The sequence below is a fragment of the Pipistrellus kuhlii genome, unplaced genomic scaffold (assembly GCF_014108245.1).
Source record: "Pipistrellus kuhlii isolate mPipKuh1 unplaced genomic scaffold, mPipKuh1.p scaffold_m20_p_48, whole genome shotgun sequence".
In the NCBI taxonomy this organism is placed as follows: domain Eukaryota; kingdom Metazoa; phylum Chordata; class Mammalia; order Chiroptera; family Vespertilionidae; genus Pipistrellus; species Pipistrellus kuhlii.
The window spans coordinates 1305542-1330391 of NW_023425549.1; the positions used below are offsets into that span (position 1 = coordinate 1305542).

Sequence of the window (24850 nt, forward strand, 5' to 3'; positions counted from 1 at the left end):
ATTGCTGCCCCCATGCTGTCCTGGGGGGGGCCCTGAGGCTAGAGTGCAGTCCAGGAGGGAAGGAGCTGTGGTATTAGCCTCATTGGTCCCGAGTATGGTTGTGTATATTTGTCAATATCCTCAGAGTCTTGTTAACGTAAAAAACCAACACTGAAACCTGTAAAGAATTTTTGTGAGTTTATTTGAGCCAAACTGTCGACATATGCCGGGAAGCAGAACCTCAACGAATTGAGATAATGTTCTAGAGAATGGCGGGTTATACCTGTATTTATACATTGCAATCAAAGGAGGGACATAGGTGGGTTACATGAAATTAATTGGTGATAGATTAAAGAGGTGGGATAAAGCAAAGCGGTGGGAAACCCATGGGATTGGATAAAAAGTAAAATGATGGACACATACTAAGATGGATGCAAGAACAATAAACATGATAATGAAGGAATTTGGGGTGTCTTTCCTGGCGCCCACCACACTAGGTTTTCCCCAGGGGCTCCAGAAAAAGGGAAGTTACAAGTTACCCAGACATTTCAAGGGTATGTTATCATAGATGCAAAAAGACAGATAGACTCAGTTAAGATAAAGGTTGACCTTGTCAGCGTAGATACCGGCCTAGGATGTAACCACCAACCACAACTGCGTTTAGTTAAAGTTTCATTTCGGACCATCCTTTATGGTGACTTTAGGTCTCTGAGGTTGCAAGACTGCCATGCAGGCCTCCCCTGAGCTTGGCAGGTCAGCGTGTGACCCCTCTCGGCCACAGTCTCAAGTGACTGAAACCTGATCGCAGGCAGGAAAACTCCTTGGCTTACAGTAGGGGTGTCGAACTCAATCAGAGAAGGGGCCAAAATCTAAAATCCAGCCTAAATCGCGGGCCGAATGGTTTACTGAACAGTCATAAACTGTCATTGTGATGGAAACGCAGCGGAGTGCAGTGATGACAGCGCAGTGCGGGCCACATTGCAAGGCCTGGCGGGACGGATTTGGCCCGTGGGCCTTGTGTTTGACACATGTGGCTTACAGAATCCAGGATAGGATATTAACAAGAAAGGAGTGAGATGCAGAGGGGCCTGAGGAACACTGTGAGCCAGCAACTTGAAGGTGTTTAAGGTTCACTCAGCCCCTCAGCCCTGTCTCTGCACAGGAGTTTTCTTCTCTCCTGCAGAGCAGTCATCTCAGTGACTGGAATCATAACCACCGACAGGTACTCAGATGCACACTTCGTGGCCTCCTGTGGAGACAGAGTGCCTTTACACCCTTGGGCAACACACACACACACACACACACACACACACACACAAGTTTGTGAAAGAGATTGTGGGCAGCTGTCAGGATTTAAAAAATTGCAAGGAATGATTGGTTAACCCTGGCCCAATGAACTTTGGACAGGGAATCATCTAAAAATATAACAGCTCCCATGAGAACGGCACAGTTGAGCTCGGCAGGAAGAGAGGTGTTAGAGCCAGGCTGGCATGGAGAACAGGACTTTCAAATGGTGAGTTTCCCACAAAGGGGCTGGTCCCATGGCTGCCAACCTGAGCTTAACTCCCAGGGGGTGAGAGAGAAGGAGAAGACCCTCAGGAAGGTGTACCAACCCCATCTAGCAGCTATGATCCCTCTTTGCCTGTGGTTCCTGAGCTGGGAAGAGAAATCCTAAATCCTAAGGCACTAAGTTGTGCCTCCAAATACTGGTCAGCTGAAACCAAACTCCAGCCATGAACCAGAAATGTGCCTCGTCTTGTGGAGGAAAGTCCTGCCCACGACTGACCTAGCAGCCATCTCTTCCCGAAGCAGGTGGTGACTGAGAAGTGCGTGCCTGCTTCCTGAGGACTGCTCCGTCATGCAGTGGCTGATGAGGCTCCGGGTCCTTTGGGGCACCCACAAATCCTGCCACGCCTTCCAGCCTGCCTCTTGGCACTTGCGCTCTCAGTCTGTAACAGCAACTGGCGCCCCGAGATGGAATGACCATGACACACCTGAGAAATTTAACTTTGCAAGTGATGTCGTGGACTACTGGACTCAAATGGAGAAGGTGAGGAGAAACCTGTGATGGGGGGTGGGGATAGGCATGATCACTCTGGCTTATCTTGTTCTTCGGAGGCTGAGGGCACAGACCCAATACAGAGTCTGTCTTAACTTACTAGTATCATGGGGAAAGCTTATGTTTTAGGGTTCAATTCTCAAGTCTCACCCTGGCCACTCCCACACTTCTCTGAACCTCAGTGGTTTTTATCTGTGAAATGGGGACAATCTCCCTTAAGAAACATGACAGCAGGTAAAAGTATCTGATACAGTCAGATAATTGGGACCAAATGCAAAGTTCTATCGGGTCTAGTAATAATTAATGTCGTTTTTAAACATTCGTTTAAAATCTTGCTTGGCGTTGACTTGTATTGACATAACCTTCAAACACGTGGTATCTACAGAATGCGTGAAGTGCAATTAACAAGTTTTGCTTGAAAAAGTTTGTGTTTGGTTTGGTTTTTGTTGCAAAACTAGGGCTAAGAAGATGGCGGATGAAGAGCATATTCGGCACTGCATGCTTTACGAGTTCCAATTAGGAAGAAAAGCAAGTGAGGCTGAAAAAAACATCTGTAGTGCTCTTGGTCAAGATGCAGTTAGCGCCAGAAAATGCCAGCGTTGGTTTGAGAGATTTCGTGAGGGAAATTTTTCGTTAGATGACAAGAGTGGTCGAGGCCGAGTGTCCAATTTTGATCAAGAAGCTCTTCAAGCTCTTTTGGTGCAAAATCCTCAAATTACCCAACAAGAGCTTGCGACAACTTTAAATTGTTCACAAAAAACAATTTCCAATCAATTGTGTGCACTTGGCAAAGTCCAAAAGTTTGGAAAATGGGTTCCTCATGAGTTGACCGACAACAACCGTAATCAAAGAGTCACAATTTGCAGTTCGCTCCTCTCTCGTCAAAACCGTTTGCCGTTTTTAGAGCAAATTGTTACCGGAGATGAAAAATGGGTGCTATATGCTAATTTGAAAAGGCGGCCTCAATGGTTGGACAAAAATGAGGCTCCGCAGCCCACGCCAAAACCTGACTTGCATGCGAAAAAAGTGATGTTGTGTGTTTGGTGGAATTTTAAAGGAATTCTTCATTATGAACTTTTACCATCTACCCAAACCATTACAAGTGCAGTGTATAGTGCCCAATTGGAAAGGTTAGTCCAAGCTTTAAGAGAAAAAGAACCCGCGCTGATTAATCGGAAGGGCGTAATTCTTCACCACGATAACGCACGACTGCATACTGCAAGAATCACTGCTGAAAAACTGCGCCAGTTGGAATGGGAAGTTCTCCCTCAACCTGCATATTCTCCTGATATTGCCCCTTCCGATTACCATTTGTTCCGTTCTTTGCAAAACTTTCTTCTTGGAAAAAAATTTAATAATGAAGAATGCCTCAAAAATGCATTGACCGAATTTTTTGCATCAAAATCACAAGAATTTTACAACAGAGGGATTAAAATGCTTCCTGAGCGTTGGGCACAAGTAGTAGAAAACAACGGCAACTATATTGTTGATTAAATTTTGTTGTATTGTTTAAATAAATTCGATTTAAAAAGTATTAGAAAACGACATTAATTATTACTAGACCTAATAACTACAAGGTCAGCAACTTGATGTTCACCTGAATTCTGACCTTCCACTAAGGGTGAGCCTCACTGGAATTCATCTCATCAAACTTGGGCTCAACTTCAGGCTGCACAGAGGGAAGGACAGGCCCCCTGCTGGTGCACCTGTGCACTGACAGGTAGAGCTCAGTCAGGAATCCTGTGAGGAGAGGAAGGCCAGCTGCAGGCCTGGCTATGAAAGACAACGGGGATTTGAATTGGGGTCTGTCCCGAGAAACCAGTCCCTCAGCCTCTAGAGTTTACAGGTCTCTTCAGAAGACACCAAGTGCTTGAAACGGAAAGGGGAGCTGTGATGTGTACCCCAGGGGGTGGGGTGGACCATGGGTGGTGTTCCAGCTACTAAGTCCCAGCTGATGATGATCACAGTGTGAAAAGTTACCCACCATTATCTTTGTAGAAAGACAGAATTCACCAGCAATGCAGCCAGAGAGTTGGTGGAAGTTTTAAGTTTCCAATGAATTTAACATATGTATTCATGTGCTAGTGTTCAAGGCCTATATGCCTTTCATGGGGTTTCTTCCTCTTTTCTCTGAGTTTTCATAATAACTCCCAGGAAAATAGAGCCTTGGTTATGAAGAGCACTTTTATGATCCCCATTTTCCAGATGAGAAAACTGAGGATCCAAGTTTTGCATAACCTACAGAAATTACATGCTTGAGTAGAGGAGCAGAATTTGGGTTTCGCTTGTCGAGTTCTAAAATACATTTTTAAACCTGTTCTCATGATCTGATGATGCCAGATCTTTTCCTTCAGACTATAAATTGACTTCCATTACTGCCAAGACCAAACATCTGATGAAGACCTTTGGGACCATGAGATGGGCTGGAGAGGGAGGAAGTAGAGAGGAGGGAAGGAGCCATCACTTTATTCTCGCATTTATCTTCATAAAATTCTTATTTATTAGTTCACACATCCACTCAGGGAGATAACCACCAAGTAAATAGGGTTCCCCCATAAATACCTGTTCCTGTTGGGTTTTATATCATTGTTACCAGTCACTGTCAAGTCATTCATATCTCTCAATGTCTCTGCATTAATTTTTATGCTCACAACACTTCTGATCTGTCTGTTTCATTTTTCCAATTGCCTTAACCATGATCAGTATCTGTCTAGTGATGTGCAGTGTCTGACACCTAGAAGTTTCTCAACAAACATTTGTGGAATAAATTAATTTTGAAACCTGCCTTACAACCCATAGATCTTGGTGCTCCTCCTATTAAAGACTGCAAGGGTATGCCACTGGGTCCATTCTGCTACCTGAACTCCCTTAAAATTTAACAGTCTTAAGTCACAATTAAAAAAAAATCTTTATTGCTCAGATTATTACAATTGTTTCTCCTTCCACCCCCATAGCTCCTTTCTATCCGGTTCCCACCGCACCCTCTGCCCTTACCTCCCCCCACCATTGTCCTCATCCATAGGTGTACGATTTTAATCCAGTCTCTCCCTGCACCCCCCACCCCACATCTCTTTCCCCCTGATAATTATCAATTCACTCCTTTTATTTGCCCCTGATTTTATTATATTCACCAGTTTATTTTGTTCATCAGATTTCTAATTCACTTGATTTTTAGATTCACTTGTTGATATATATGTATTTATTGATCATAATTTTTATCTTTTTTCTTCTTCCTCTTCTTAAAGAATTCCTTTCAGCATTTCATATAGTACTGGTTTGGTGGTGATGAACTCCTTTAGCTTTTTCTTATCTGTGAAACTCTTTATCTGCCCTTCAATTCTGAATGATAACTTTGCTGGATACAGTAACCTTGGTTGTAGATTCTCCATATTCATCACTTTGAATATTTCTTGCCACTCCCTTCTGGCCTGCATAGTTTCTGTTGAGAAATGAGCTGAGAGTCATATGGGTGCTCCCTTATAGGTAACCAACTGCTTTTCTTTTGCTGGTTGTAAGATTCTCTCTTTGTCTTTTGCCCTTGGCATTTTAATTATGATGTGTCTTTGTATGGTCCACTTTGGGATTCTTCTTGTTTGGGGTTCTGTGTGCTTTCTGGACTTGTAAGTCTATTTCTTTCCCCAGATGGGGGAAGTTTTCTGACATTATTTCTTTAAATAGGTTTTCAGCATCTTGCACTCTCTCTTCTTCTGGCACCCCCATAATTCTGATGTTGGTATGCTTGAAGTTGAAAATATTTAAAATATTTTCAAATTTCTGGATTCTCTTTTCTTCTTGCTTCTCCAGAGGAGTGTCTTTTGGCTCTTTGTACTCTAAATCTTTGACTTGATTCTTGTGTTCCTCCAGTCTGCTGTTGGTCTCTGTATAATATTTTTTATTTCAGTCAGTTTATGTTTAATTTCTAGTTGGGTCTCATTAAGTTTATCGGCCTTTTCTAGGAAATTCTTGAAAAACCTTATAACTGTGGTTTTGAACTCTATATCCAATCTTTTGTTCTCCTCCATCTCTTTCATTTGAGATCTATTTCCTTTTCTCGGCATTTTCGCTGCTTCCCAGAGTTGGTAGAATGGCTTTGTGTGTTTGGTGTCCTAAATGGCCCAGTGGGTCAGCCTCCCCAGTTACCTGAGGTGGACACTCTTGGTGCTCTCCTTTGTGGACTGTGTGAACAGCCTTGTTGTAGCTAAGTCTTTATTGTTGTTGGTATCACTGGGAGGAATTGACCTCCAGGCCAATTGGATGTGGGTATCAGCTGTGTCTACTCTGGGATACCTTCTGTATTGGAGACAGTCTTATAGGTTCAGACTTGCAAAATTGCAAAAGCCTCTGTGCTCAGCTTGGATGGGCAGATTCTCAGGGCTGAGCTGACAGACTTGGCTTCCAGTCAGCCCTGCCCTTGTGCACACTCCTGAGTTTCCGTCTGACTTCTGCCTTCTGCTGCACCCCCGAGTTTCCGTCTGACCGTCCAGATTCCCCGTGCAAGAGTGTGGGTGCCTCAGGGGCTCGTCTGGAATTGGGATGGGTCTAGGTAGTCTGGAGCTTCTGACTCCTTCCTCTATGGAGAGGCCACGGCAACCTCCACGGTCAGACCTCTCTGCACGTACTCACTCGTGTGCAACTGTAGACCCTGCCCGCTGCGGCTCCCGGCTCCTCCGGTCTCCCAGTCTCTGAGTCTCCAGGTGCCTTTCTCTACAATCTGGACTCCACTCATATGAGCCTGGGTCCACGGGGTTTTGGCCGGGATTGGGGTTCAGTGAAGTCGGAAAGGGTTCATTGCAATCGGGACTTCTTTTCCCCTCCAGCTTCCCTTTCTCTCTGCACATGAGCATCTCCCTATCTCAGCGCTTTGTGGCTCCCAATCCGATCTGTGAGCTTCTCCCCTTCTTTCTCATTGTATATTTCCCACTCCGCCAGCTTTCCTGTGGTTTTGGATGATGTCCGTTCTGATTTTAGTTGTTGTTTTGAAGTTGTTGTGTGAGGAGGCAGCTAAGGTGCTTACCTAGGCCACCATCTTTTTTAAAAAAATATATTTTTATTGATTTTTTACAGAGGAAGGGAGAGAGATAGAGACCTAGAAACATTGATGAGAGAGAAACTCGACCAGCTGCCTCTTGCACACTCCCTACCTGGGATGTGCCTGCAACCAACGTACATTAGACCACCATCTTGGTTTCTCTAGAAATTCACAATTTTTATGTGCCCTCCCCTGATTGTGGATATGTGTGTGTGTGTGTTTGTGTGTGTGTGCAAAGAATCCTACCGAATAAAAGAGTAATATGCAAATTAAACATCACTCCACCACACCCACCAGCCACACCCACCAGCCTATCAGAGCGAATATGCAAATTAACCCCAACCAGGATGGCTACAGCCACAAAGAGCAGGAGAGAAACTAGGGTTGCCCCCGGTGATAGAGGAAGCCAAGCTTCTGCAGCCCTGGCAACCCTAGGCCTCCGCTCCAGGCTATTATACAAGGTTTCAATTATAGAAGGTAAACAAATCCAAACAGAAACGGTGGCAGCCACGGAGCCAGCAGTAGACTTGGCTCCGCTCCAGGCTACAAAGTTTCAACTGTAGAAGGTAAATAAATTCCAGATACCTGAAAACCAACATAGGCTCCTTGCCCAGCCTATCCTACGCCCCAAGGGAACCCCCATCATGATCTGGGACACCCTTCAGGGCAAACCAGTCGGTCCCCACCCATGCACCAGGCTTCTATCCTATCTAATAAAAGAGTAACATGCAGATTAACCATAACTCCAACACACAAGATGGCTGCCCCCATGTGGTCAAAGATCCTGCCCCCATGTGGACACAAGATGGCCACCACTAGATGGCCAGCAGGGAAGGGCAGTTAGGAGGCACCAGGCCTGTAAGGGAGGGCAGTTGAAAGGGACTAGCCCTGCAAGGGAGGGCAGTTGAGGGTGACTAGGCTGGCAGAGGAGGGAAGCTGGGGATAAACAGGCTGAGAGGGGAGCAGTTAAACATCAATCAGCTGGCAGGGGAGTGGTTAGGGGGTGATCAGTCTGGTAGGCAGAAGCGGCTAGGGGCAATCAAGAAGGCAGGCAGGAGAGCAGTTGGAAGCTAGCAGTCCTGGATTGTGAGAGGGATGTCTGACTGCCCAGAATTGGGTCTAAATGGGAAGTCAGACATCCCTCGAGGGGTCCCAGATTGGAGAGGGTGCAGGCTGGGCTGAGGGACACCTCCCACCCCCTGCACGAATTTCTTGTACTGGGCCTCTAGTTCATTATAAAACAAAAGAAAGTGCACTGTCACTCTGGGTAGGTAGCTCAGTTGGTTAGAGCATTGTTCCAATCCACCAAGGTTGTGGGTTTGATTTCTGGTCATGGCCCATATAAAAATCAAACAATGAATGCATAAAGAAATCAATGTTTTTCTCTTTCACTTCCTCTCTCTATAAAATGAATCAATAAATAAAATTTTTAAAAGAATATGAGGTAAATCTTTTCTACATGCAATAAACTCACATGTATGGAGGTTTTGTTTGTTTTACTGTAACTTGGATGACTTTATTTATCCTTACCCAAGGATATTTTTCTCATTGATATTTTAGAGAGAGGAAGGGGGTTAGAGAAAGAGGAGAGTGAGAGGAACATTGATGTGAGAGAGACACATTCATTGGTTGCCCTGATAGGTTCTGGGAATGAACCTGCAACTGAAGTATGTGCCCTTGGCTGGAAATCTAACTCTAGACCCTTCAGTCCACAGGCTTACATTCTAACAACTGAGCCAAAGCTGTCATGGCTTTATTATTTTTTAAATTAAAATTGTTTTCAGTTACAATTGACATACAATATTATATTCCTAAGTTAAATGTCTAATCATTAGGTTGTACACCTGAAATTGAACTCTAGACTATTCCTATTACCCCAAAAGCTTTCTTTTGTCCTTTCTCAGCCAATCCCCTCCCACTCCCACCCTTGGCCTCAGGCAACCACTGACCTGTTCTTGCACCCTTTTGTGTCTGGTTTCTTTTACTCAGCCTAATGTTTTTGTGGATTAGTTGTTTGTGTGTGTGTGTGTGTGTGTGTGTGTGTGTGTGTGTGTGTGTGTATGTTTAGAGAGAGAGAGAGAGTTTGGGAGGGGGACGGAGAAAGAGAGAAAGAGAAATATGAACATGTGAGAGACTCATCCATTAGTTGGTATCAGGCCTGGATCAAACCTGCAACCCCTGGTTCTTGCCCTTAACCAGGAATCAAACCTGGAACCATTTGGTGCAAGGGCAGACACTCTAACCACACTGGCCAGGGCTGTTCATTTCTTTCTACTGCTGAGTTACTTACTCAGTGTTTTATCTTCTAAAACAATTTCTCAATATCCCTTGGTTTCAGATCTCACCCCTTAAAACTTTAAATTTCAAATCTAGTTTAAGGGTTGCATTTTATCTTCTCAAAAACAGCTTCATGTCAATATCACATTATCAAATGAATCCTTAGCACAGAAATACTTAACTACTAAAGTGATATCTTCTTCAAGGTGCAGGAGTTAGGATCTAACACAGTCTGAATTCTGAGCAACAATTGTTTTCTATTTACTATACCAGCTTTTCCATCATTTTTAAATCCTCCAGAAATCTTGTGTACTGTACTAGGCTCCCTATCTATAAGCAGTGCACACCTTGTCATCAATACTTGTTAATATTCTTTATCCTGTTGGGCAAGCATTTTTTTTCACAGCACTGCATTTTATTTTTAAAGCTGTAGAGACACACATGTATTTGCACATATATTAATCTTATCTCATATGAGATACATTCTTTGGTTCCAATCATCTGAGTCAAAAAATCATGTTTGTGCATCTGTTGGGGGAAAATTGCTGGAAAAATATACACTAAACCGTTTCAGTGCTAACATTCAGGGAGTAAGAATGTGATGAGAAATTTGAAAAATTATTTTGTTTATAAGAACCTTTTCTGCTCATAACTTTCTGTATTGCCTGAACTTTTACTCTGAACACATTTTGTTTTGATAATAAAAATCTTTTTAAAAAAATATATTTATTTTATTGATTTTTTACAGAGAGGAAAGGAGAGAGAGAGAGTTAGAAACATCGATGAGAGAGAATCATCGATCAGCTGCCTCTTGTACATCCCCTGCCGGGGATGTGCCCGCAACCAAGGTACATGCCCTTGACCGGAATCGAACCCGGGACCTTTCAGTTCCCAGGCCGACACTCTATCCACTGAGCCAAACCGGTTTCAGCTGATAATAAAAATCTTTTTAAAAAACCATGTTCATTATGGAAAACTTGAGGAAAATAAGATGGTTGAGTTAAACAAGAAAATTGGCCATAAATATTTAAACCATTTACATATGGACACATATGTGTGCCTTGTTTACCATGATGGTATCATTGTGGTCTAAGAAAAGTGCCTAAGAAATAATAAGATCTAACTAATATTGAATGAATAAGTGAATAATTATTGTTAAATTTGAATTATAATGTAAAAATGGTTTTGCTTATATAAATTAATATTTTGTTAGCGTTTTATTGCAAAAATGGTTTTATTAATGTTATAATTTTGTAGGCAGCATATAGTAAGATCCTGCCAACCTTTGTCTTTGGGAAATTTACAGCTTTCTTTTGTGTTTGGTTGATTATTTTTGTAGTGATATGTTTTGATTCTCTTCTCATTTCCTTCTGTGTATATCTGTGAGCTGTGCATATTACATATAATGTCTTAAAGTTGTAGAAATCTATTTTAAAGTAATAACAACTTAAATTCAATTGCTTATAAAACCCCATTTTTAGATGAATTTGAATAATAACAAAAATTATAAAGACATATAAAAAAGAAAAAAAGACATATCTAAAATATACAAAGGACTCAAACTCAACAATAAAAAGAAACAACCCACTTAGAAAACTGGCAAAAGATTCTGAACAGATACATCATTTGAGAGTCACACACACAGCAAACAAGCCTACAAAGATACTCAACATTACTCTTTATTAGGGAATCTATAAATAAATGAATAAATAAATAAATTCCTTTCCAGCTATATCCACCCCCTTTGAACGTTGCCAACAAGTTTCACTCTTTTCCTTCTGTCCCAGAGAGGGGCTGGGGACCAGCGACACCTCCTCCTAACCCCGGGACACCACATCCGAGAAGGGGGGTGCAAAAGTGAGCAGAACATCACAACATGCCATACCGTTCTGAGTGCGGCTTTAGCTGTGTGACCATGTGCTGGTTGCTGCAGATCCTTGACTGTTTCAAGAGCCCCAACAAAGCCATTTCAGTCTGATTACTTGATGTTTCTCTGAAGGAATAGGGGCCTGGACCTTCCCAGTCTGCTTCTTATGAATTCTACCATTAGAGGTAACTTAATTTAAAAAATGAATTTCCCCACATATTCAGAGCCTAAATTATCCTCTTTTATTGTGTAGCAATTATGATAATAGTCACACTTATTGAGTACCTATGCTACGTACACTTTACTTATTAAATAACACATTTAGACTTTATGAACTTCTAGGTAATATTGTCCCCACTTCGTAGATAAGAATGCTGGGGCACAAAGAGAATGCACTGTCCATGGAACTAAGACATGTGGGGATAGAACTTTAAGTCTTCAATTGGAGACATGAAGCTATTCATGATTCTATATGACTTGAGAGGAGACGGCTACAGTAGACCAAAAGAAGTTGGCTGGATCACATCCTAACTTTATGTGGCTCTTTAAATGATTTAAAATGAGGTATCAGGCCTGAGCTGGTTTGTCTTAGTGCATACGCATTGGCCTATGGACCAAAGGGTCCCAAATTTGAGTCTGGTCAAGGGCATGTACCTTGATTGCAGGCTCTTCCCCAGCCTGGGCACTGGTCAGGGCCCATACAGGAGGCAACCAATAGATGTGTTTCTCTCACTTCATTATTTTTCTCAGTCTTTCCCTTCCTCTTCCACTCTCTCAAAAAATCAATGGAAAAATATCCTTGAGTTAGGATTAAAATAATAATAATAAAAAATAAAATAAAATGGGTGTTAGTTCCTGTGCTATGCTCACACTGGAACATGCCTATGACAGGGGGTTGGGGAAATAAGTGCCCTTTTCCTCTGAAGCAGGAAGTAACACATGGTGTATGATCTTGACCAGGAAGGCAAAAGAGGCCCCAACCCAGCCCTGTGGTGGGTGAACAGCCAAGGAGACGAAGTGAAGTGGAGTTTCAGAGAGCTGACAGACTTCACCTGCCGTGCAGCCAACGTCTTCACGCAGACCTGTGGCCTGCAGCAGGGAGACCGTCTCGCCTTGATTCTGCCTCGAGTGCCTGAGTGGTGGCTGGTGACCATGGGCTGCATGCGAACAGGTCAGTGACTCAGAGATCCATAGAGACCTTAGGGATGTCCTAGAGCCAACTGGTCCAGGAACACCAGCTGCTTTCTCTTCCCCTACATTCTTTCTTCTTCACAGTATTTCTCTTTCTCAGACTCCCTCACATATTTTTACTCCTTATCCCTCACCCTCACATATGCTCAAATGCAATGTCTCTCTCTCTCTCTCTCTCTCTCTCTCTCTCTCTCTCTCTCTCTCTCACACACACACACACACACACACACACACGCTCGCGCGTGCACTCCCACACTTTCTCTTGCACAGCCTCAGACATTATTACTATTTTGAAATTCATAAATTGTTAACCTTTTGCCATATTGGAGCCTCCCACTGAGTTAGTCAAGAGTCAGTTTCAGACATTGTGACACCTGTAAATAGCATGAAAAAAACCATAAACTCTGGATCCCAGACATTTCCTTCACATCACCACAGCCTGCTTTCCAAACAAGAAGTCTGACATTGGTAAAATATATGTTACCTGATAGCTATCCATAGTCAACATTCCCCAATTGCCTTAATAATGTCTTTGACAGCCAGTTCTTTCTTTAAGTCCAAAATCCAATTGACGATCATGCATTGGATTTAGTTGTCACGTCTTCTCCATCTCCTTTAACCTAGAAGTGTTCTCTAGCCTTTTCCTCATGGCAATGACATTTTGAAGTGTCTAAGCCAGTTGCTTTGCAGGCATTGCACCCAAATGTGTATTTCTGTCTTTTACTTCATGATTATATTCACCTTAAAACATCTTAGCAGGAGTGCTGGGAAGACAGTGTTGTGTCTTTGTCGGCGCATCACATGAGGGGTTTATGCAATTGCTTTGTCTTCCATCAGTGACATTGTTTATCTCGTTAGAAGGGTGGTAGTCAACTGTGTCAAGGCACCTTTTCTCTTCCTGACCAGTAAGAATAACACTTATAAGACTAGTGACTATCCTGCTCCCCCACTATCTTTCACTCCATAGCTTGAGTCCACTGATGATTCTTGACTGAATTAAATATTATTAACCTGAGGATTTTCTGTTTATATCACCCACTCTACATTCATTAGTTAACATTTTTCAGTATGATTTTCATTCCCCCTTTTTAAAAATATATTTTATTGATTTTTTACAGAGAGAAAGGAAGAGAGTTAGAGAGTTAGAAACATCGATGGGAGAGAAACTGACCAGCTGCCTCCTGCATGCTTCCTACTGGGGATGTGCCCACAACCAAGGTACATGCTTTTGGCTGGAATTGAACCTGGGACCCTTCAGTCCGCAGGCAGACGCGCTATCCACTGAGCCAAAGTAGACAGGGCTTCATTTCCCTTTTACTTGCTTATCTATCTATCTGTCTGTCTATCTATCTATCTATCTATCTATCTATCTATCTATCTACCTATCTATCTATCTATCTATTATCATCTACCATCTATCTACCTACCTGCCTATCTAGTTATACAATTTAGAATCAGAATGGAACTCATGGGTTTTTAAAAATCAGTTGAATCACATGTTCATGCTCTTGCTTACCTTGCTTACATATTCTCTCTCTCTTTTTTACTCAGAAAATAGTCGATCAATCCATCTAGTTCTTGTGAAGTCACACGTTTATAGCAACAGCAGAGGAAATATAAAGAAGCCATGTACCTGTAGACCTAAGAGATGGCCCATGAGAAACCCAGTGAGCTGAGCCCTCTGGGAACAGCATAACTAAAGAGAAGTAGAAGCAGAGAAAGGGAATCCCAAGAATAGGCTTAGCCCATCAAAGGCTTAGAGTCTGGCCGAAACCGGTTTGGCTCAGTCCTGGGTTCTAGTCAAGGGCATGTACCTGGGTTGCGGGCACATCCCAGTAGGGGGTGTGCAAGAGGCAGCTGATGGATGATTCTCTCCCATCGATGTTTCTAACTCTCTATTCCTCTCTCTTTCTCTCTGTAAAAAAATCAATAAAATATATTAAAAAAAGAAAAAAGAAAAACAAAAAAAAAATACAAAGGCCTAGAGTCGGGAGTTGCCTATGTGAATGGCCATTTTGAAATAGAGTAGAGGTGTGGGAGAGAAAGGTGGAGCATGGGCAGAGTCTTCAGTGTCAGAATGGGGAGCGTGGAGTTTTCTGGAGAGAGGACATTGGTGTTAGTGAGAGAAGAGAAGGTGAACGTGGTGGGCAGGCAGGCTAAATGGCCATCTCAGGAGTGATTAAGGAAAATTGAGTTTATTTAAGGAAAACGAGATGGGGGGTGGGATACCCAAAGGGAATGGCTGCACAGCTCTGAGCCAAGGAGATGATGATGTACTCAGGAGCAGGAGTTTCATCCTTATATGCTGTCACAGTGGGACTCTCTTGTCATCAGTGGGTTTGGGGGCTGAGCTGGTGGATTTGGAATGGGGATGGAATGCAGGTATGCCATCTGGTGTCTTCAGGACAGTTTCACTTCCTTATATGGTCTGATTCCTGGTGTCCAGCCAGCATTTCCTTGTCTTTGTTCTCCTTTGGTGGGAAGCTTACAAATGGATGTCAAGGATTTTATTGTCTTCTAGTTCTAACTACAGTAAATGTGGGGAGAAAATCAATGCCCTGTGGAACTTACACTGATTATAATATGGAAGTTCCAGGGCAAGGCATCTGGTGGGGAGATTAGAATCCAATAGGTTCACACAAATACTTGAACTAATTGTTGGCGACAGCAGATGGAAGGGAGGGAATGTAGGAAAGTTCAAAGGACAATGTGGTTAATTTGGACATGAGGGATGAAGGAAAGAAGGGATTCCCAGTGACACAAGGATGAGAGAAGGGGTGGAGGAGAAAAGTGGCGGCTGGGATGCAGCTATTCCTGATGTCAGAGACTCTGTCCTGGTCCCATGTAGACTCTTGCAAAGTAGGACCCATCTGTCTACTGGCTGCACCCATCTAGAGTAGAAAGGTTTAGGGCAAGTGTTTCAAATGTTAATGTGCATGGGATTCACTTGTAGGTCCTGTAAAAAGGTGGGTTCTGGCCCTCCCACCTTGACTCAGTGGTTACACATTGACCTATGAACCAGGAGGTCACGGTTCAATTCCCAGTTGGGGCACATGCCCGGGTTGCAGACTTGATCCCCAGTGTGAGATGTGCAGGAGGCAGCCGATCAATGATTCTCTCTCAACCCTGATGTTTCTATCTCTCTCTCCCTCTACCTTCCTCTCTAAAATCAATAAAAATGTATTTTAGACAAAATTTTAAAATGCAGATTCTGATTCAGTAGGTTTGGGTGTGGCATGGTGGTTCTGACACTTAGGGTCTTTGTGTAGCAAGGGATTAGGGGATTTCTATGCGGATCAGCTAGGCCTGAAGCCCGTGGTTGTGAAAGAGGAAGTGAAACAATTTTTTTTCTCATCCCCAGGGATTGTCTTCATGCCAGGGACAACCCAGATGAAGGCCAAGGACATTCTCTACAGACTGAAGGAGTCTAATGCCAAGAGCATCGTGACCACAGATGCCCTTGCCCCGGATGTGGACTCTGTGGCTTCTCAGTGTCCCGCTCTGAAAACCAAGCTCCTGGTGTCTGACCACAGCCGTGAGGGGTGGCTGGACTTCCGATCTCTGATTAAGTGAGTTTCGGGTCTGATGGAGGTGCTCTCTGAGGAACGGTGGGAGAAGGCCATGCACACCCAAGTGCTGTAGACAGACAGCTGGTGGTGGTAGGAAGCTCACAAGGCCTGGCTCCAGAAACCTCTTCCCAGCTATATCCCTGACCTGCTGTGTGATCCTGGGCTACTTCCTTCCCCTCTCTGAGCCAAGGTTGCTTCATCTGTAATATCAGGACATTGCACGTCTATGCTTCTCTCCCTAAGCTTGATCGCCCTGGGATGTGAAAGAAGGTGTATCATCAGAGGATTACTGTGTTTCAAGCTTCTTATAGGTGGGAATCTAAAAGACTATTCACATATAAATATACATATATATGAATAAGGTGAAAGAGAGGTTAAAATGGATCCTTAAGGTGAAAGTTGCGAGTGTAAGAAAAAATGAGGATGTGACTGGCAGGGGCTTTTGGGGCAAACATCTCCCAAGGTGTGGGTGCCCTTAGAGAGTTAGGGAAATGTCAGAGAAACCCTCCACCTCCAATGTTTTAATTTTGTGAGCCTTCAGGAGTTTTTTATACTCTGAATATAAGAAATGCCCAGACCTGCAGGGCACTTTTATGAGTTTATTTGAGCCAAACTGACAACATATACTGGGGAGCAAGATCTCAAATGCTCAGGAGGAAAACTGTTTTGTAGTTTCTTTCATGCATTTGAAATTCAGGAGGGGACGCAAGAAAGACTAAGGTGGGAAAAGCAAGGTGGGATGGGATTACAGAATGTTAAGATTCTGTGCTCTCTTGAGGGGTCACACCCCTTCAAAAGATATTACTTTCTGTATTTCAAGGGTGTGTTAACCTAGATGCACAAGAATGATGGACAGGCTAGTTTAAGGCAAAGATAAACCTTTCACCAGAGAAGCTCTGTGTCAGGGGCCTGCCTCCCGCCATGCCCTGCCAGACAGGGATTTATGATCAGATCACCTGTGAGCTTAGTTCACAGAGCCCCTGTTCCACCCACAGCTCAAACCTTGCTGAGTGTCTTGTCTTTGTCTCTTTTGTTTTCTGAGGTAACACTGGTTTATAACTGGGTTTGTTTTCTTGAAATAACACCTCTGTTTTTAAAGTAAAATGTTATTCAACCCCAAAAGGCAAACACAGTGACGTCACACCTTGTGGTGGACTCTAAGGTTCAGAGTGGGGGCTCTTCCTCCAGGGAGCGTGCCCTCACCTCCCCCTGCGCTACCTTTGTCTCTCTCGCCTCAACGCCAAGGGCCCTTCTTCTGTCTGAACTTGTTTGCTGAGCCAATGCAGCCCTCTGGCTCATCTCTACTACCTCTGTGGCTTCTAGATAAACTTTCTTTTATAATTTGAATAAACAAATAAAGTCAGAGAGTTAAACAAACAGAAAACTTAAAAATAATACTGTTGCCCAGCCCTCCTGGCTCAGTGGTTGAGCTTCGACCTATGAAGCAGGAGGTCGAGGCTCCATTCCTGGTCAGGGCACAGGCCCCGGCTGCTGGCTAGACCCAAGGTGGGGGGGGAGGTGGGGGGGGGGGATGCAGGAAGCAGCCAATCAATGATTCTCTCTCATCATTGATATTTCTACCTCTCTCTATCTCTCCCTTCCTTTCTGAAATCAATAAAACATTTAAAAAAAATAGTACTGTTGAAAAATCCCTTAAATTGCTCAGAGTCAGGACTGTACCATTTCCCAGCAAGTGCCAGTGTTCCCTCCAGCACTGAACGATCTGCAGTTTATGAGATCAACACAGGAAGCTCACAAGCACAATCATCGCTGGCCAGCCCCCAGAGACTGAGTGTAGTAGTTCCCAGGAATCAAGGCCCAGTGATTCTTTCTTCTTTCACTCTCCCTCTCTCTCACTTTCTCTGCTCCTTCCCCCTCCCCCACTTAGCACCAAGGTTATGGAGTGAAATTCCGTAAAGTTAGCTTGTATGAAAGCAAGCTTAGCAGTGTGAGTAAGAGGACAGTCTACACACCACACAGGGTTTGAACCCTGGCTCTGCCAATTGCTAGCTGTATGTCTTCAGGGAAGTTACCTAACCTCTCTGAGCCTCAGTTTCCTCATCCCCAAAGGGAGCATGACAAGTTAGGCATAATTACCTCTTGGGATTGCTCTGAAGATTGAATGAGTTCTTCTTTGTAAGGCATTTACTAGTAGTGTATTTTTGGAAACAGTAAGTTCTATTTCAATGTTTGTTAAATTATAAAATACTAGGCTGTGTTTTCCCTATTCTTTAAATGAAGAAATGTCAGTGTTCTTACCCAAGTCACCCATAAACTCTGTTTGATGCTTCAGACCTGGAGACCAGTTTTCCTCCAGTGTTGCAAAACTGCAGTTTCTGCACTGGCTTGGTAGCTCAGTTTGATAGAGTGCCAAGGTTGTGTGTTTGATCTCTGGTCAGGGCACATATAAGAATCAACCAATGAATGCATAAAAAGTGGAACAGCAAATCCATGTCTCTCTCTCTCTCTCTCTCTCTCTCTCTCTCTCTCTCTCTCTCTCTCCGTTCTTCCTTTCTTCTCTCCCTCTCTCTCTCTCCCTTCCTTTCTCTGACATCTATACAAGAAAACAAGTCAGGTTTTTTACTTTGAGCCTCATGTTGTTTCTTTGGCTTACCCTGAGGGTGGAGCCAGGAGACTTGACTTCTCTCCTTTTGTGTTCAATCCCTTTGTAGATCAGCATCCCCAGATCACACCTGCATTAAATCAAAGACCATGGACCCAATGGTCATCTTCTTCACCAGTGGCACCACCGGCTTGCCCAAGATGGCAAAACACAGCCATGGACTTGCCTTGCGACACTCCTTCCCTTCATGGTAAGAAAGAGGGCACCGACTAAGAGGCTGGGTCACACTCTGGGGCAAGGAGTGTGTGTGTGTGTGTGTGTGTGTGTTGGGAAAGGTGTTCCAAGTAGAACAAGTTCATCCTTCTTTCATCCTTCTTCTCCCTTCTGCTCTCTTTGGTTCAGACCACTGGGGGTCTCAGAGGCGAAGGTCTGGACTTCTAAGTGTGTGTTGACAGCAGCCTCCCAATGACAAGGGGGTCCTGCCTGAGCACCTTCACAGGTGTGGAGGGAACATGGGTGGAGGCAGCAGGCATTCTGCAAGCTGCACAAATGACAAGCCATGTGTCTTTGTCACGGGTTCCAGGTTTGGTGGGAGGAGGACAGAAAGTTCTAGTGATGTGAACTGTACAGATACAGAGGTTGAGTTTCCCAATCATGAACCATTAGGGGGAAGTAATACCTGGAACCAAGCAACTGCCTTTAACCTAAAATAAATAATTGTAGAGGCTGAAGAGACAGCCTTGAGTTAACTATGTAATCATCTTTAAACCAAAAATCTTTTTCCTCCTACTTCCTCCTCCCCAACTAGTAATATACAGAGGAGATTAAGTTCTGTGAGGAAGTATGGTGTAAGGTTTGAGGCGCATGAAACTGACCACCAAGATATATTAAAGGAAAGTTTATTCCCCAGTGATGAGCAAGACTCATTATGGAGGTAGAGAAATCAGAATTAAAGGAGTGGGGAGAGGAGAAAGGACCCAGGGTGGGACAGGAAGGGGTGGGCACCAGGGCACTTCGGCACACGCTGATTGGTGGTTCAATGTCTTGGGGATGTCTCTGTGGCAGATGCCGGTAATGTCATAACTCCGCCCACCAGCTGGGGGGAGGAGGATCTCACATATGGGACTTGGTTGGAAAGACTGTAAGGAGGATTTTCCAAGAGGTCAGGGGCCTCTGGGGGACATTGCCAAAGGTGGCAGCTCCTACCTTGACTTTTCCAAACAAGTCTGATCCCCAAGGTGTATTGCTGGAATATCTATGTTTAGTCTTTAAGACCCGACCTTGAAGAAGCATGTGCTTTCTCAGGATATTTACCCTGCTCATTGTATCTAGAGGTTAAATTTAGTTCAAGCTGTTGTTACAATACGAGGTTAACAGTGCAGGCTTTCCGGTCTGTTTTGGTTCCTAAAGCCAAACGAGCCCCTTAGCCTTCTCTTTCACAGAAATGTGTATCAAAGAAATCTGTTCGTATGTCTCTCAGGATCTGCTGGTCAGCCCCAGCATTTTATGTTTTTTTTTTTTTTTTTGTACCTTATTAAGCAAACCAGGGTCAGAGAGGTGTCTTGTGGACACTGGACATCTCTGCTAATAATATCACTTGATCAGCAAAACCCTGGAGGAATGGGGATGGAAAGAATGGGAGAGTTTATGTGTAGTCAGAATAACACAAGCAAAGGCACAAAGATATAAAAGTTAACATTCATAGCCCTGCTGGTGTTGCTCACTGATTGTGCATTGACCTATGAACTTGGCTTACTGATAAGTCAGGGCACATGCCCAGCTTTTGCTATATGGTATGGGGCATGCTGGAGGCAGAAAATCAATGATTCTCTTCACCATTGATGTTTCTATCTCTCTTTCCCTGTCCCTTCCTTTATGAAATCAATAAAAAATATCTATATATTTTAAAAAGTAGCACTCATAGAACTACAGAGATTTGAAAGCAGCTGCTACTCATGTGTCAGGAAGGCACAGATGGGAGTAGCTGAGAAAGTGAGTAGGGCCCGGAGCACACAGGGTCATGGGGACTTTGGTGTAGAGATTGGGAAAACAATGGGTGGTATTGAAAGGCTGTGAACAAGGGAGAGACCTAATCAAATGTGTATTTTGAGAAGATCACTGTGGCTGCAGGGTGGAGAATGGCTGGGGAAATAACAGATTTAGAAAGACCTGTTAGAGGGTCTTAGAATAATTTCGGTGTAAGATGGTGGTGGCTTGGCCAAGGTGCTGGGGACAGGAAGGAAGTTAAGAAGTCTGAGATTAGGAGATAGAATGGGAGGGTGTGCTGGCTAGATGTGGGAGGTGGGAGGAGCTGGAGAGTGAAGGTGGACTTTGGGTTTTGAGCTTGGACAGTAATGACATTCACTGAAACACAGCGAGCACTGGAGAAGAATTAGTCCAGAAAGGCAGGAGAGATTAGGACGCTCTGGGTTTGAGATGCCACAGAGATATCCCAGAAGAGATGCCCAGTGGACACTTGGGTCTGCAGCTCAGAACAGAGGTCCCTAGCTTGTAATTTCCTGTGGGTGAGCCACAGCCCTAAGAGATGGGAAGAGAGGGTGTGAATGGCTCACCAGGCCCCACCCTACTAACAGAGAGCTCTTCAAAGCCATAGCTTGCTAAGGGACGAATTGAGTTTTTCTCAAGGAGTTCTGCACACAGAGGTCCCTCAGAAGCAGTAAGTCGGTGGAAAAATGCTTCAATCCCAGCTGAGTAGCCACTGGATTCAATTTTCTGTCTCTCCATCTACCAGCTGTTTCTGTTGTGTGTGTGTGTGTGTGTGTGTGTGTGTGTTTAAAAATGAAATCTTTATTGTTCAATGTATTACATATGTCCCTTTCCCCCCCATTCCCTCCTTCTAGCCGACCTCATCCCCTGTATTAAATTGTTATTTTTTAGTTAATCTTCACACGAGGGTATTTGTTTTTCATTGATTTTTTAGAGTGTGGGAGGGGGAGAGAGAGTTAGAAACATCGATGAGATGTGCCTACTGGGGATGTGCCTGCAAACAAAGTACGTGCCCTTGATCAGAATTGAACCTGCGAGCCTTATGTCCTCAGGCCGACACTATCCCCTGAGCTAAACCATTTAGGGATTTCTGTTATGTTTTGATGCTATTCTCAGAAAGGCTGCTCCCTTATTATCCCTGATGGCTGCCAGCATTGCCCAAAACTCTACCAGTAACATATTTGAATCCAGAAAAAGAGCAACAGACTCCATCCCAGTTTTCCCAGCCTTAAGGGTCATTATGATTGAACCAGTTGAAGGGGCATGCGACCAGGAAATCTGACTGGCTTACCTTTGGGACTGGGGTGGGAGTGAGTCTGGAGCCCCCCATTAACCGCATAAATTCAGAGTGAGAGGGGTGGCTCTCTGTCTCAGAACTAGATTTTCCAGCCCTTGGTCACATGCTCCTGTGCTTACAAAGCTGAGGCCACTGTATTTTGGAGTTAGCAGGAAATTACTGAAGCTGAAGGCCTCTGATGTCCTTTGGTGCATATCAGATCCAGGCTGGATTACAGCTGCTGCTGGGACCCTGTTTGAACCATGGACAGCAGGGTCTACAGTCTTCACCCATCATCTGCCCCAGTTTGACCCTAAGGTCATTGTAGAGGTAAGAGCACTAATATCTCAGTGTCAACAAACTCAGGAGAAACTCATGTTTCAGGCTCAAAAGCTGGCCCCTGCAGAGAATAGTGTATGGAAGAAAGCAGCCCATTAGGGTGGTATAACCTGGGCTCTGGGTGTCTCAAAATGTAAGGCGCTGAATCAGTCAGTGAACCACCCAGAATACACATTTTGAGAAATTAAAGCAACCAGCACAATCTCAGGTCTCCTGGCTCCTCCTGGGCCAGGTGGCTGGTGTGTGTGTGAACTGATTGAAGTGTTTAAAAACAGGGCCCTTGGAATATGTTGGTTCCAGTTCCTTTTCACACTTTTAACATTTGTTACAGGTAACCTCACCTCTCTGAGCTCAGTCTCCTCACCTGTCAGATGGGAGTTTTAATAATTATGATTTCATAAGATTGTTGGGAATATTGAGATGATACGGGCAAAGTGTGTAAAGTGCTTAGCCATCAGGCCTGCACCTGAAAACACTCAGGAACTGGCAGCAGTAGCTGTTACTGTTACGTGTACATCATGGTGACAATTGAAGTTGCCTAGATAAACCCTTTCAAATGACTTCCTGCACCTGAACTTGCTGTTTGTGTCTGTACTCACTGCACCCTGGCTTTCCTTCCCAGAATTGCCTCTCCACCTCTCAAGCCCAGGCCCCTCCCCTCGCCACTGTGGGGCCCGTTCTTCTCCAGGCCCTTCCATTGGAGCCCCTCACTACTCATCTTTAATCCATTATGTCCTTTCTACTATATTATCAATCTCTCACTTTTCTTTCTTTTTTTTTTTTTTAATATATTTTTATTGATTTTGTACAGAGAGGTAGGGAGAGAGATAGAGAGTTAGAAACATCGATGAGAGAGAGTCATCGATCAGCTGCCTCTTGCACACCCCCTACTGGGGACATGCCTGCAACCAAGGTACATGCCCTTAACCGGAATCGAACCCGGGACCTCTCAGTCCCCAATCCGACGCTTTATCCATTGAGCCAAACCGGTCTCGGCTTAATCTCTCACTTTTCATCAACTCTATTTCCTCAGTCCATAAACACATTCATGTTCAATTTACAAATACTGAAAGAATCAACAAATAAATGGGCTCTCTTAGAAGGGAGATCAGGGGGAAAAAAAAAAAAAAAAAAGGTAATAATTGGCCAGTACTTTGTTGTTGTTGGCCAGTATTTTTCATCTTAACAATAAATATAATATTTTTCTCTGTTCACCTTGCAGACATTCTTTAAATACCCCATCACCCAGTGCCTTACTGCGCCCTCTGTATTTCGAATGATTCTGCAGCAGAATTTTAGCAGGTATGTAGAAGTGGCTTGTTGTGATCACAATCTTTGGGTAGGAGGTTAAGGAGTCTGTTTCACCATGGTCTTGTAGGTGGGAAACAGGCTCTTGCACAGGGTTAGGAGGAAAGAATCCCAAGGATCCACACACAGGAAATCACGATGTGGCAATGTGGTTTATTTGTTACATATCATCAATAGAGTTCTCCTCTGGGCTTCCCAAGGCCCATCTCTCTTGGTCCTGCCCTGGAAAAGTCCAATCTCATCTTCAAAGGCCAATGCCTGGAGTTTCTGCTTTATGATCCTTTGGGCCTGGAAGTCTCCCCCAGGCCCAGGTGCCTGTAGACTTGCATGGTCCTTGCTCCTGGGCGGGAGGGACAGGAATAAGTTGAGCCAGTGGGGTCCCAGGCAAGAGAGGGAGAGCCAGCATTACCCTCTGGTTCTCAACCAGGAGCTTTTTTAAAACAACCAGTTAACTTCCCAAGATTCCAGGGGCATGCACTGGGTCCACCTTTAGTCAACTATCTTATTCCAGGTCAGACTGACAGCCTCTGTCATCTAACACCTCCCCCTGTGCCAGTTTGACTTTACTGGGCAGTTTCTGATCTCCCCCGTATCTCCTTACACACAATTCTGAACCAGAGGGGGGAGAGATGGGTGTTAATCCCCTTGGGGAGAATATGCTGCCATTTCTTGGGTATGAAACAGACCTCTGCTTCCCAGCTGACTGTGATCAACATTGTCAGCCTTTCCCCTGGCTATTTCTTTCAATACTAGTCAAGGATGGTAATGGTCAGACTGTTGCAACTCTGGTTCTTTGAGGTCAGTGAGAGCTTGTGTGTGTGTGTGTGTGTGTGTGTGTGTGTGTGTGTGTGTGTGTGTGAGAGAGAGAGAGAGAGAGAGAGAGAGAGAGAGAGAGAGAGAGAGAGAGAGAGAGAGATATGTTGGTAGTGATAGTTACCAGCCAGGCGAATTTGTTTGTTAAGCAGGTGTAAGATAGTAATGTAACAGTGAGCCTTGCACCATTGTGTCCCCACCCCCCAAACCTTTTTATTGTGAAATAACAAACACACAGATAAATACACAAGACATAAATTTGTAGATGAAGACATTGTTGAAAATTAATCCAGTATGTAACCAGTCACTCAAGTCACAATAAGAGAACATTGCCAGCCCCAGTGACCTCCTTAGACCTCTCCAACTCCCCTAAAAGAACCCACTATCTTGACTTTTATGGCGTTCCCTCATTTGTGTGTTTTTTTCTTTTTTCCCTTTGTAGTTTCCCTTCTAAGGAAATATTATGAAACCGATCAATCTATTTACTTGCTTGTGAACTTTGTAGTGATATTATTCTGTAATGTCTGGCTTCTTTTTTCTAAAATCATATTTTTAAGATGTGCCCACATTGCA

The 24850-nt window shown here is 44.0% G+C and overlaps 1 protein-coding gene across 3 annotated transcripts in view; it reads left to right on the forward strand.

Annotated features, from left to right (window-relative positions):
- Positions 1-1822: 1822 nt before the first annotated feature.
- The window catches only part of LOC118704871 (acyl-coenzyme A synthetase ACSM1, mitochondrial), a 42925-nt gene continuing 19897 nt past the window's right edge, over positions 1823-24850 (forward strand). The window contains exons 1-6 of one of the 3 annotated variants that reach the window (XM_036412917.2): positions 1823-2029; positions 12172-12382; positions 15764-15971; positions 18644-18784; positions 21988-22147; positions 23379-23458. In XM_036412917.2, the coding sequence (XP_036268810.1) occupies positions 1838-2029; positions 12172-12382; positions 15764-15971; positions 18644-18784; positions 21988-22147; positions 23379-23458 (992 nt within the window). In that variant the 5' untranslated portion in view covers positions 1823-1837. The remainder of the gene's footprint in view (positions 2030-12171; positions 12383-15763; positions 15972-18643; positions 18785-21987; positions 22148-23378; positions 23459-24850) is intronic. The other 2 variants (XM_045572469.1, XM_036412920.2) reach the window with 2 other exon arrangements.